The 14,339-nt window shown below is 37.5% G+C and overlaps 1 protein-coding gene across 1 annotated transcript; it reads right to left on the reverse strand.

The window, feature by feature from the left end:
* Positions 1-10: 10 nt before the first annotated feature.
* On the reverse strand, positions 11-13,887 carry Bdp1 (transcription factor TFIIIB component B'' homolog Bdp1). The gene is made up of 5 exons (XM_065222589.1): positions 13,342-13,887; positions 12,643-13,281; positions 12,426-12,577; positions 1,530-1,720; positions 11-1,462 (listed from the first exon to the last, which is right to left on the reverse strand). Exons 1-5 carry the CDS (start codon positions 13,622-13,624, stop codon positions 112-114), a joined length of 2,616 nt encoding a protein of 871 aa, XP_065078661.1. The 5' UTR covers positions 13,625-13,887; the 3' UTR covers positions 11-111.
* Positions 13,888-14,339: the final 452 nt, after the last annotated feature.

A 14,339-nucleotide genomic window follows, 5' to 3' on the forward strand; every position in this document is an offset into this window, starting at 1 on the left:
TGATGTGAGATAGTGAGGAAATCGGCTATCCTCTTTCCCTATTCCCGGCTGATTTACGTGCTGATGAGTGTTAAAGAAAAAGATAACAACCCTACCAATAATAAGAGCTTCTCAGTCCTCTCCGGCTTCGAGTATAGATCGAATGTTTTCGATCACATCCTCTGGGACGTCCAAAGGCTTCTCGCTTAGCTTGCCCGTCTCTGGATCTATCACATAGATTTCGTAGATAGTTTTGCCCGGATTGGTTGTATCTTGACTTTCCACCAACACCAGCGAATTGATGTCAATGTCTTCGAGCGGTCCCAGCCCGCGTGGTTCTTCGTCAGGTTCATCTCCCGCTTCTTCTGACGCTTCTGTTGATGGCTGCAGATCTTCGGAAGTTTCCGATTCCTGAACACCATTGGAGTCTTCCAATAAAGGCTCAATCGGTTCCTTTTCCGATTTCGGTTCCAATGGCGTAGGGGATGGGTTGGTTGTTGCGGAATTTGACTCTTCAGAAGTTATACCTTCTTTTACATCAGGTTTTACTAGAGGTGTTGAAGGAACTGGACTAGTTGCTGCAGTAGGTTCGGTAATGGAGTGCAGATCGTACACGAGAGGTGGTGATGGTATCGGTGTAGGAATCAGCATTTGTTGCGACGGATAGTACGACGTTTCCGTCTTCACTGGATGCGCAATTGGTGCATTCGCCGGCATCGGCAGGTACACGACATCACATCCTCCGTAGTACTTGGATTCGATGGAATCAATGCCAACGTCTTGATCACTGCCAGTCGATCTCTGATTACTGTTAACCATCGCTGCTGGTTCACGATAAGTTACTGTAGTTTGACTTTGATCGTCCATGTTCTGAAGAGTTATAACATTCTGTGTATCCATACTTCCGTTGGTATCACTCTCATAAATTTGGACAGGATAGGTCTTGGGTTCCGCTTTTATTTCGTACAAATTCCTTGACTCTTCATCGACTATGTCAATGTCCATAGCATTGATGTCCAATTGGGATTCACTGGAAATCGCTTCCACTGGACTTTCGTTCGAAGGAGGTGTACTATCCAAAGGACTCCTACTATGTTCCGTCGACTCTATGCTGCTGGGGGCATTGTCAAGCTGCTCAAAACCTCCATTCGGAATGTAAGGTACGCTATCGATTTGCGATACTCGAACTTCCCTGTTTGATTCGTCATTGGACCCTTCCACGGTGTCGTCGAATACGTCATCTTCGACATCCACAGATGGACAAGGCTCAGGAACGTCAGTCTTTGAAGTTTTTCGTTTGACAGAAGCCTCTGCTTCCTGTTGATGAGCATTTTTCTGTGCTACCTTCCGTTTTTTTCGTTTGGGTTTCACTTCTTTAACAAGCGGTTCCGTTTTACCAAGCCTGTCCATGTTCAGCATAACACGTTCTGACTTGCTTACCCGCTTTTTAGGGTTCCGACTTTTGCTTTGGTTCAACTGCATCCTAGGGAAGAAAAGAAAAAAAAAATATTCAGAAACTTGTAAGATTTCTCGAAAGGATTGATATTTACTTTTTCGCCATTTTCTGTTGCTTTAGTTTCTCATCTAGTTCTGCTTTTTCTTGTCGTTCCTGTTCCCGTATGCGTTCGATTTCTTCATCCTCTTCCTGGAACTGTTGCTGCAGTTCTTCGATGTTAAATTCTTTCGGGAAGAGAAGTGCTTTGTTCACCAATTTCAAATTGAGGCGCTCTTCTTTTTTGAACTGTGAAATAAGAAGAAATAAGTACAAGAAAAACGGAATTATTAATTATTTTTGTTATGGAATAAATTATTATTAAGGTCTTCAACTTGTTTTTATTTCCCTTGATTTATTTTCTGTCGATCTTGTTTTCCGTGCCCGGCACCAATGCTACCGAAGCCAGGGAGGCAGCTGCCACGCCTGGACCCAACCTATCGACCCATCAACTCGTGAACCGAGGACCAACGGCTTTACTTCCCCCCCGAAGGAAGGCGTGATCAGAAATGTTATGCCTCAGAACATCCCGGCGGCGCCGACTAGGATTGAACCCAACCTGCTGGGGTGAGAGGTAATCATGCTTAACCACCGGCGACGCTATTATTCAACTTGCTTCTACGAAATTTAAAATTTAATCTTTGTATACGATCTTAGGCGCAAACGTAAACAGTTTACATCACAAATCTTTTTTTTTAAGACTGTACATACGTATACATATATTATAGATGTTTTGGAGAATCAGAAACAATAGAATAGGGTATGATTTGCGATGGACTGTACTGTGAAAATTTAGTTATATTCTCTAACATTTAAAAGGTTCTTGTTTCTTCTACGTTCACGGCTACCACTTCTCAGTTCTCACGCTGCTGTTGATGTTGTGTACTGATGCGTTGACGGCGTTCCTGGTGTCTATACACAGTAAAAAAAATGTAATATCGATCAACGTTATTCAACCTGCTGTATATGAAATATTGATGTATTAGCAAAGGGTTTGGATACCCCTCACAATTGCGTTGACGGCACCGTTGAAAAATCGTCTCTTCTAACACACATTTAAGCTGGGTTTAGACTAGGCAAGTCAATTGATCAAGTCAGTTTAATTCAACGCGAATTGAAAGTGTAAACCATGCCATTCAACTGACTTGATCAACTCACTTGAATTGAAAAAAGTTGAACCAGGCTCAAACTTTTCAAGCCAATTGAATCAAAATTATAGTATCTTATGGGAATTTCCGGTGGAGTGAACTGCCGCTATTCGGATTATAGTCCCATGTCCTGTAGATTTCCTATCTACATGGGATTGTTATGTGAATAGCGGTAGTGAAGAGATAGTACAAAGGCCGCCATGTTTCACGTACAGTCTGACGTATGCGTACGGGATTTTTCGTAGGAGTAAAGAGCTACAGAGTCGCCGTCAACGCCAATCCCTTGCCAACGGGGGAGTTTGGTAAAAGAGATGATCAACCCGATTCGTACCTTCCTCATAATTGACCTTTGCTCGCTTTCTACTCTGTATATACAATGTTCACACTGCCGTACTCTATAACTCATCTCCTCATCTGGTTGTACATGTGAATGTTTTTGGTTAATGCCTAAGTAAATATGCAGGGAATTTATATCTATAATTTTAACCAGCTCGATTTTGTTTGCAAACCAGGTTTTGCTGTTTATATTTAATTATCTTGAAGATAACTCGTCCAGCTTAGCTTTCATGCTAAGAAATACTGGTTTTTGAGTCAAAAGTTATTATACGTCGTGTGGTCGAAAACTATTTTGATCGGAAGGTGATTACGTCAAAAAGCAATTCGACTGGTAAATAAATTTAAAAATGGGATGTGATCCTATATTCGGACAGTATATAGTGTAATAGCAGGAGCATCGATTGACACTGATAGCTCGACTTTGTTTACCTTTGTTACATTCGACGTAAAGAAAATTTGCTCTTGAAGTTTCGATTGTAAATTAAGTTAAAAGTAAAAGTTCTGTCATCCCGTTACGTGGGAAGATCACCTTTTCGTGATACGTTACGGGATGTATTTAAGATCTACCACCGATTCCTAGTCCTGACTGCTTCAAACTAGGAACAAACAGGATTTTTCAGTAATCAAAGAAACACATCTTAGTCCTTATTACTTTTTCTGCCTTGCTGATAGTGACAATACTCAGCTTTGTCCAATGAGGATGATCTTGGAATCAAGGAAAACATGAGTTAGTCTTCATCTATGTGATTCCTAATCTTCTATTCGTTGTTCTCTAGTTTGAAGTGGTTAAGATTAGAGTTTTGATGCATGGTCATTATCAATGTCATTCCTTAATTTTGTTGCTAAGGAATCCAATTTTGACTGACAAAGGGGCGCGCCTTTGGAGAGTGTTCCAACACTCCGAAGGATATAAAAAGTTATAAACGGGATATAGGTACTACAATAGATCAAATTTACTGGTCGCAGTGGATTTATGTCCCGAACAGATGAAAAAACATATGTACTATATAGAAGGTTACCATCTTCGGTAAAGTGGTGACGTGGATTGCAACTCTCTTGTGAGCCAAATCTACATCAATGCTCCTCAAAGAGTTCTACGTAGTTACACGCTTCTGTGGCAACCTACCCATCGGACCAACTATGGATTCAACGAACCGTGGACTTTGTGCTGTCGTGTGTTTAATGAAACGTTTGATGTATATGATTTTAACATTAGTAAGTCTACTTACAGACATAGAATTCGACACCTAGCCTAGAAAATATCTGTACAACATTATGTTGAAGATTTAATTAAATAAATAAAAAGTTGTTTAGATGGACAAGACCCCTCGCAAGACCCATTCTAAGCTAAAGAGTTCAGCTCAGAATTCACTCACCAGGCAGCGCTAGGGTGACATTCATTTTAAATTGTTTGCCATCAGATGGACTAGATAGAAGGTTTCCGTCTGCAGCAAAGTTGTTCAAATGGACAAGACCTATTTTGTTTAAAAGGTCGAAACAGAATTTACTCACCAAGTGGCGCTCGTGTGACATTCATATTGAATTGTTTGCAGTAACTTAACATCTTGATTAGATGGAAAACGCCGAAGACGGGGTAAAGCTGACCTATTCGATAGCAAACAGCTCAGAATTTACTCATCAGTTTGCACTGTTGCTTCCAGTGCTGCAAAATATCAATATCATTACCTACAAAATGCTGAATTTCACTAGCCACCTGATGTCAGTATCAATTCAAACAGTTAGAATAGCAATATCATTCGCTTTAATGTCAGTACGCAAATGACATCGACATCGTAAAGCGACCACTGATATTCAAAGATCTGCCGCAAATATTTCTTATATAAACCAGCTAATTGAGTACCGACCTTTATAAAACTCATCAGTAATATTTAAACAATACAACGGTTACACAAAAAGTTGATTTATTGAGCTGATAAAAGTAAGATTTTCATCTTTTCTTTATTTTCATATGATATTCATGTGATATTCATATAGCTAGTAATATCAAAGCCGTAACGCCTGATATCATACGTCCTACGAATATCAATGTCGAAAGTGAAATTCATTGCTAGATCAATATCTTACGTCAATTGACATTGTTGACAGCACGCAGCACTGGATGCTTCACGTTGTTTCGCGGTTTTTTTGGTTTCACTTGATAGCTTCCCTTGATAGAAGGTTTCTGCTGCTTTTTAAGATGATCTAAAACAATTTCAATAATCCTTATAGTTAAGAATTCACTTCTCAAGGATCGCTAGAGCATCACTTTGCTTTTATTGACTCCATTCAAATATATGTGGAAATTATTCAGGAAACAGCAAAATTCCAAACGATACAAAACTGTGTCACCCACGCAGCTGGATCTTGTTTTCTATTATATGTGAAAATGTAGCGTGGTCGAAAGAAAAAAAAACAGTTTAAAAATGTCATGACATTAATTCCACGCTACAGTTCAGATTGATTTTGTTTGTTGCAGGTACCGTTTAAAAATGTTAAATTTTCAACTGTACTTTAGCAAATCTGTACTGATACAAGCACTGGTTAGAGAAAACTATTACAAATTAATTTCATACTAGCGCCGCCTGGTGAGTGGATTCTGAGCTGAAGTCTTTACCATAAAATAGGTTTTGTCTTGTATGATTGTACTTATACTAATGCAAATATGATACAGGTTTATAAAGTTCTCAATTACCAACAATTACCAGAGGTACATCTAGAATAGTTGAGAGCCAGCGAAGTCCAAGCAGCGACGTTATAAAAAAACATAGTACCATCTGAACAAATTTGCCGATGACGGAAATCTTTTATTCAGCCCATATATTAAGTAAGCTATATAATATGTTTATGTCCAAATATGTGTATAGTAATAGAATAAGAGGTTTAGATTAAACGAGTTTTAGTTTTAAGTAATTAGTCTTCCCGAGTGAAAATATTCAGATAATCCAGAACAAACTAATTCTCAATGGGACTTGTAAGTCCCAAACTAAAATTATGGGAACTGCTTAGCAAGTTTTTGAGCTTTTCAAAATTTGAGATCAATATTTTACCACCTTCTTGAAGTGCTGGAATATGCAATTGAGGTTTTTTCAAAATTTTTATACGGATCAAGAGCTGATGATCGTCGTCTTATAATTGAATCGAATTTAACCTCGCATTTTGGTACTGAGGCAGCTCTCACTTCAATTATAGAATTTGTCAGAGATTCAAGAGCATAATATCATTTTTGGTTTGCAAAGGAATATTTTTATACCATAAATATTCGATATTGCTCCCAATCAACTCTATGGTAAATTAAGCTGTTGGGATTACACATGCGATATTTCAAAAGTTACTGGAAGGAGACCAGAACCGAAGTCCAATTGCTTACAAAGTTGACATGAATAAGTTAATACCAAATCGATAGTTGAGGGATTTCTTCCTGAAGAAAAGTATGTTGGCCTGTTTTGATAACGAATAGTGAAATAACCCGCAGAACAGTCATCAAATAATATATTGCCATTGGAATTGCTTTGAGCATGATTTCATAAGCGTTATTTTGCATTAAAATCACCAATAATGAAGAATTTAGACATATGACGGGTAAGTTCATGAAGGTTACCCTTTTCCTGTAAACGGAAGTTGTCCAAATTTTGATTCGACAGAAGCTCTCAAAGTTTCAAAAACTTTGGTTTCAAATGAAGAAAGAATTTGATGTTTGATACGCCTATGAACAATGATTAAAACGCCACCAACCTTATGGTAAGGTTTAAGGAACATTTTAGTTATATGCACATTATGAACTATCAAAAATTTAAATAGCTTGTCTTGATTCCTATTCAAAATATTTAATGATTTAAAATCAATTATCTTGCGTAGGGTCCAAAAAGGATTGAATGAAATAAAAATTAATATTTTTTTCCCCAAATCGATTTCCAAGCAGAATAAGAATCCGAAGGATCGAGAGGAATAATATTATTTTCCAAGTTGATAACCTAGCAGAATTACCTCAGGTAGGGTCTAAACAAGGGTGAAGAGAATAATTATTAAGAGTCAAACAAGGTAGAAAGGTACACGCTTAGTTCAGTTCACCCAAATATGGGTGAAGAACACCCATAATCGCGCAAAAGTGCACATACCCATTTTATGGGTAAAGTTGATTTACCCATATATGAATACATGCACCTTACGAATAATTTAGGTAATTTTTACCTATTTATAGGTTATTGATTTTGGGTGAATTTATCTCATATTTGGGTGAATATTTTCATTTTTCTTCTGAAATTTTAACGGAATAAATAAAAAAATAAAAATACTTTGTTTAAATTGTACTTTATTTGTATCAAATATTACACATGTACCACCGAACTGGACTATTTCAAAGATTAAAAAAAGCGGAAACGATCAAATAACTGCGATTTTGCGTCGAATCGTCTCGGTACGTTTTGGCAAAATTTAAGGATGTAAGAAGCACACGCCTATGACCCCAAATTCAATATATTTTTATCATAGTTTTTTTTTCTTCTATTTTTTAAAAACAAAAGTTAAAAATAGCTACCGCAAACTTTAGTAGTCGCAAGATTTTTTTTACTATTCCTATGAAAAATACGTTGAAAATACCAGTTGCTCCTCTTTGCTTCTTGTTTACATTTTTTTGTGTTTTTTTTTTCATTTGGCAAATCGTGGATCTATAGACCCAGTATAGGGAAGTGACCATTTTTCACGTGATTCCGGAATTCCAGAGGATCGTTTAATGGCCACATATAGTAGCATAATCGATGTAGTGATGACATTTGTTTGTTGCTCATGATTGTATGCAATTCAGTAAAAGGCTCAGATCTTTAAAAAGTGGAAAAATAATGTAAATAGCAGTCAATCAACTATCATGCAAAATACTTATCTATCAAAGGGAGTCTTACGGAGCAGCACAGAACCAAGAAGGGAAAATTGAAAATAATTACTATTACTTCCTTAAAATTACTAACCAGCCAGCAATGGAAACGGTGGATGACACGACGAGGTAAGTTTGTTTCTCCAAATAATGTAGAATTTCCACCAAGCTACTTACGAATTACGGCACTTTGTAAGCAGCAAACACGACGGATAATAATTAATTATTAATATTGCATCGCACATGAAGCGAAAGTTGACGGTTTTGAAAATGTTTAGTTTTTCATCCAAATATGGGTAAAGTTTAATAACCCATATTTGGGTTAAGTCGTTTTACTCACAATGTAAGTAAATTTCACCGATTTTTGTCAGTATTATTTACCCATATTGTAGGTATTGTATCAGAAACCCAAATATGGGTGAATCTACTACCTATTTATGGGTGAACTGAACTAAGCGTGTAGTATTGAATACTGAAAGTACTGTTTAAATTGGTTGTAGTTTAGGTAGAAGTAACACTTCCTTCAGTAAAAAAGCAAATAGATCTTCACGGCAGACGCAGACTGTATGGTGTCTTCTTATTTTTCTTTATTGTTGATAACGACTTGAACATTGTTAAATCACCATGTTTTTCATTGCGTTGATTTTGCTATTGTTTATTTGTCGTTAATCAAGTAAAGACTAGTACTACGAATAATAAATACATTTTGCGTCTCATTTCTATGAACATGATGATAAAAAAATGAACATTAGAACATTTTTCCATTAATTATCAAGGATTTCTAGAAGGAAAACCACGAAAGCCTTTATAAATCTTGAGATAAAAATATGTCTGCTCGAAAACATAAATTTATTAAACTTTAACTCACCTGAGCAGATAAGTATAGCATAAATGTGACTGTATTTTAAATTCAGAGAAATGAATATAATATTTAGATAAAAAAAATCCAGAAACAAATTTAATTTTTTCCACGTACCCCGGAACTAATAAAGGTGCACTCCCAGAGGTACGCGTAGTAAATTAGTAAGTACTACTCTGAAGTAATTACTTAGTGCTGATATGTTTTGAAAGTCTGGGCCAGTGCTGTTAATTTCCATATCATTCGATTGAAGATGAACCAATACAACCATTCAACCAATTCTGTGAAAAGATTTCTCACATGACCATAATTTGAAGAGCCCCTTTCTTATTCGAAGCTCATCGTCACTGTCAATTGAGTCACTCACTATCATTTGATATACGACAGCGGAGTATGGAAGAAACCCAGCAAAATGGTCCCGTACAGAAAAGTCGACCCGATGTCGTGATGCGATTCGATGTAAGGCAAATTTAAGGTCGATGTCAACCCAATGTCGTATTGTTGTCGGGTCAATTTTGGGTTTATGTCGGGTCAACATCGGGTTGGGGTTTGGTAGAAGTCAGGTTGGTGTCGGGTTGGCTTAGCTTTTTCGCCGGAATGCCGACCAGGGCTCGGTTTTTGTGTAGGTTACACTCTGTTGAATGATATCAAGCGTATCTCAAATGAGAATGATCTATGCCTTCGTCAAATGACTAAGCAACTGATATCACCCATTCGAAGGAGGTAACTTTTGAAAGCGAATAGCTGCTTTTCATTTTCATCAAAAATGATCAATTGATTTTGAGAATTTACTGCACTGGTCTGGGCCACTCTTAGCACACTCGGTAAAGGCGCAGCTATAAAGCGTACCGGTCTAAGAATGTATAAAGCGTACCGGTCTAAAAATTTCTCGACTTTCCTGGGCGTGCAGTACTAAAATACAGCAATTTCCACACAATAATACTAATGCACAAATGGTACAGGTAGAGAAATCTCTTAGTTAACAACTGAGGGAATGCTCAAAGAACACTAAGTTAAGAGCTGATGTAAATTCCCAGTGAGGACGCAATAAAGCCAAAGAAGAAGAAGCATACTGTTTTGAAAGTAACATTGCAAATGGGTTGTCACTTGCATAACCCAAGCAACAATTTTTGTTTTATTGAAGTTTTATAGCAGTTGATATAACCAAATTATAAAACCTTCACTGACGACCACATTGCTTTAACAACCTCCTGACAACCGCTATACAGCCATGTCATGGCCAATTGGCTCATTAAAATCATTAAAACTTGATATGCGAACTACCTCAGGAGCATAGGTTTTATGTCTGTTTTATCATACTCTACACGTGGTTGTTAAAAATGAAAGCATAAAATCCCCTCCTGGTCATGAAGTTTTAACAGCCTTTTGATGACTACCATAAAACTACAATATTACAACCGCATAAATCGCTCCTGAAGAAGTTGATAAAACATGATATGCAAAACATTTTAACGGCCTTGAAGGTTTTAAATTGGTTTTTTGGATGATAGTTAATATTGGGAAATATTTTATTGTGGTTTAATTCTTTCGATGTTTGATGTGAAATCATGATCCTTGTCAGTTGGTAATAATAGCTGATATTATTGTTTATCGAAAATAAGACGACTTTATTACAATTTTTAACCAATCTGTCGCCCTTATACGCATAAGAGTCCCACGGTGCTAAGGATTGCATAGAACATGGAACAGTTATGCGTAGAACGGCAGTATATGCCATGCAATATTTATGGTGATTATTATACCAAATAGGAGCATAAATTCAGTGCGCCATAGGAATACTAAAATATAGGGATATTTTTTATTTATCTGCATTAGCACCATGCATTAAAGAGTAATTAAAAGATTATCTATTTAGTACAAAACTGTTACTACTGTTGAGCAATAACCAGTCACATATTATTTAATTATACATAGATGTATGAAAGTGTTTTATCGCCTATCAATTAAAGCGTAATTATTCATACTGTGTGAAATTTGTTCCTAAGGCGAATTTTTTTTCATTACAACTTGCTACTCCTTAAAAATACCTCAATATAACATATTCTCCTAGATTGGAATTCTATAGCATAACATAAACCTAATGGTTGTATCTTAGCATTTCGTAGTCCAAATTGAGGGCGTTAAGTTATAGTTAAGCTCTATAACTAGCTTGCTGGTTTTATTAGGTACAGCGAGTCAAAACAAAACAAAAAGCTTTTTCAATACAAGGTTTAAAGCCGTGATGCCAGTACTGGCCATTTCCAATACTGGCCAGATTTAGTGAAACTGTCTGCGTTGTTTTAAGGGTTCGTGGATCTTTCGGAAGTGTATCGGAAAGCCGCTTGTTCAATATTTTTAAGAGCTCCTTGTGTTATATGAGGGAGCCCATAGCTGTAGATCCTCCAGGAGTTTCATATTGGCGATCAGCTCATCTTAATCGTGTTCAAAAGCACTGAAGGGGTTTTATTTCATGTATCTGAATAGATTTGTTTTTTTTTTTTTATATTGGTAACAATTTTCAGAGTATTTTTTGTTATTGTTGTAGTATGTGCATCTTAGGCCTCTGATAAAGATGATAGTTGTAATGAGGCTTTAATGAAGGTCTTAGACTGCTTCAAGATTTATGAAAAGTATGCCATACAACATTATTGTATGTTTTGTTTTGGTTTTATTCTGCAGTTATAAATAGCGATACACAACCACCTTACAGCTATCTATCTATATCTTTAAAGATAAAGATAAAAAAGCTACCGTTAAAACTATGAAGTCTGAGTTTTAATTTAGTAGTCATAAAACAGTTTTATAGACGAATTGACGGCCTGATTTTATGACAAGCACACAATTTGTTGAGATATTGTTTAAAATCTAATACTGCTTCTTGATTCTAAATTCGTTCTACGAGTTTCAATTCCGTCCAAACGTATTGAAACGCCTTTAGATTTTCTTCGTCCTACAGATAAACGTAGAAAAAGTGGATTCGCTAGGAGCGCTTCTTTTGTTTTGAGAACAATGAGCGTAAATATTCATACAATGCGCTCTAACATGATTTATGTTGTAGCTTATGAACTAACGCATCGGAACAAACCTATTATTGATTTGTGCATGGTGAAATCATTGATATTATTGATCTTTTCTGATCGATAGAACGGAACTTGACGATTACGACGAAGTAGCGCTCTACCCTACATGTGAAAAATTCAATTTAATTACAATCAGACAAAAAGTTGTGCACATTGCTTAGGGGCTGTTCATTAACTACGTAGACAGTTTATTGGGATTTTTGACCCCCCCCCCCTCCTCCCCCTGCGTAGACAGTTGTCAATACAAAAAATTTAAAATTTGTATGGACCGCCAATGATTGCCATTTCGAATTTGGTTAGGGTGGCCATTTTGCCCTCTTTCTCCTACCTAACAATAATATATGACACCAACAGGTAGAGGAATGTTTCCTCTACTATCTAGCATTGTTAATTTGGAGGGGCGTGAAATTTTATGAAATTGCTCATAGTGTTGGATCACTTGCTGTCCATTTCTATAAAAAAAACTCAGTTTGTTTACATTTGTCAGTTTTGCCTTTTTAAATTGTTGGTACTCAAGTGTGGCTCACAATATGCCTTCACCTGAGCACAACTGAACTAAGTAATTGGCGTGAACAAATTTAAAGTACATTCACCAATATTCTTGTTTACGTTCCTACCGTATTTTTTTACAAACCACCCAGTTTTGCTATCCTAAAGGACTCACCTTCAACTTCAAATCCCTCCGACTGCGATTTGGAAAGAGCTGTATCATCATCGAAAAGTCAGTCCCAATCGTATGCAAACACCTATAGAAACGTATTGTCTCCTCAGGGGGCCAATCCCTAGTCCTTTTGTAGCGGCTGTAGTAGCCGGAATCTGAAGTGGAATCGTACGTTTAGAAATCATTCTATAGATACAAAAGACCCACTCAATCGACATACTTCCGCTGAATTCGTCAACATACACAATCTCCGCTTTTGCCATGCTATCCCTCAGAGCTTTCTCGCGTTCGTTTTCAATCACCAAACTAGCTTCGTCCAAGATCATTTCCCCGTTGGGTCCCAGCTTGATTTGCGGTGTCGGCTGCGTTGACGGTGCACTCGGGGCTTCCGGTGGTGGCATCATCGGAGCCGGAGTCGGTGAACGAGATTTACTCACGCTTCGCGATTCCCGATCAACCATGCGCGGAATGTTTTCCAACGAACCTTTCTTGCTGAGTGCCGGACTCTTCATCGGATTCTTAACCGGATTGTAGTAGATCATGTCGAACATAGTTAGTGATTGTTTGTCGATGTTCTGAATGTTGTTCAAACGTTTCCGAAGATCCCGTTTTGCGTCCGATGCTTTCTGTGATTCTTCCTGTTTGATGGTTTTGCGAGACTTTAAACTGACATCCGAGTAGGATTTGTTGGAAGTCATCGATTCAGTTCGTATCCGCTTCCGAGGGCTATTCAGGGCATTGATATAGGCAAACTTGGAATCCAGTTTCTTTGGTGAATGTGGTTCATCGGTGTTGACTTCCAATGGATAATGAGGCACAGGTGCTGGTGTCGTATGCCTAGGAAGTTCTTCTACGGGTTCTAGAAATATGATAAACGTTCCCATAGAATTCAAATGAATAAATCATAAAATAAACCTACTTGGAAACTTGAATGCAGACTGTGTCGCTACTGGACTAGGAGTAGAAACGGGCTTCAAGCCAGGTTGCTTTTTCTCCGTCTCCAGCGTTTCGGCATGAATCTTTTCGCCGGTTTCCACCGTCTCCGGTTTCACCACTTGCTGTTCCTGTTTTTCTCTGTCACTGGGGGTTGGTGATGCAGTGCTGTCTACAGGCTTAAATTCTCCACTGGAGGCGGCTGCTTTCGTTGGCCGACGAATCGATAGATTCGCAGCCACCTTAATACGCGGCCTTCGCATTGCCATGATTGTTAGATTAGTTAAGAATTTTCGCTAGCAAGTGTAAAAAATCACACGCAATCCACTTGACAAAATGAACTACATCTCACTTAAAAAGTACGAGAGAAACACTGATTGAACCACTTTTCCAAGTTAACAATAAATTATTTCAATACAGTACTCTTTCTGATAACTTTCACAACATATTCATGCTAACAATTGAAAAAAAATAGATTTATTTTCTTTTTAAATTTGAATCAGCATGAAATTCCGACTGCTTGCTGCTGATGGTGATGTTCTTATTATTTTATTTTTTGACATTTTGAGCGAACCATCACGCGCGAGCATGCTTATTTTCCGCAGGGTGTCTGAAAGGGTTTGCACAAATATGTCGACTGAGTCTGATGTCGATTCAAGCTGAACATTGCATTAGGTCCTAAGTAACATTGACAGATTCTCTTCGTCGACTTTCTCTTTGTATCCCCACGGCCATGTAAATACATTCCCAGGTATTTTCAGTACGCAGATCGATAAAAGAAGCCTTTTATAGCATCTAATATGTCAAACACAACAATAAATGGTTGAAGAAGTAGAATTAACGTTTCTCGGTGCGTTTGCTGTTGCTTTTGATAGCCAATACAACCTGTTACAACTCTGCATTGAACAAATTCTTGAAAACTGTTCGGCTTAGCTGTAGCATTGCAAGAATCGATCATCGCGTATACGCCCTTATGCATACTCA

This window comes from Ochlerotatus camptorhynchus, unplaced genomic scaffold (assembly GCF_037179485.1).
Source record: "Ochlerotatus camptorhynchus isolate MF236.1 unplaced genomic scaffold, CSIRO-AGI_Acam_v1.1 ptg000176l, whole genome shotgun sequence".
Classification (NCBI taxonomy): Eukaryota; Metazoa; Arthropoda; class Insecta; order Diptera; family Culicidae; genus Ochlerotatus; species Ochlerotatus camptorhynchus.

What these genes read in the sequence shown, in the direction of transcription:
- Bdp1 (XM_065222589.1), bottom strand. Translation starts at nt 13,624, where the DNA reads ATGGCAATGCGAAGGCCGCGTATTAAGGTGGCTGCGAATCTATCGATT. An exon ending in GGAGGGATTTGAAGTTGAAG is followed by an intron (nt 1,721 to 12,425) that starts GTGAGTCCTTTA and finishes CTTATTTCACAG; the next exon opens with TTCAAAAAAGAAGAGCGCCT. An exon ending in CAACAGAAAATGGCGAAAAA is followed by an intron (nt 1,463 to 1,529) that starts GTAAATATCAAT and finishes TTTCTTCCCTAG; the next exon opens with GATGCAGTTGAACCAAAGCA.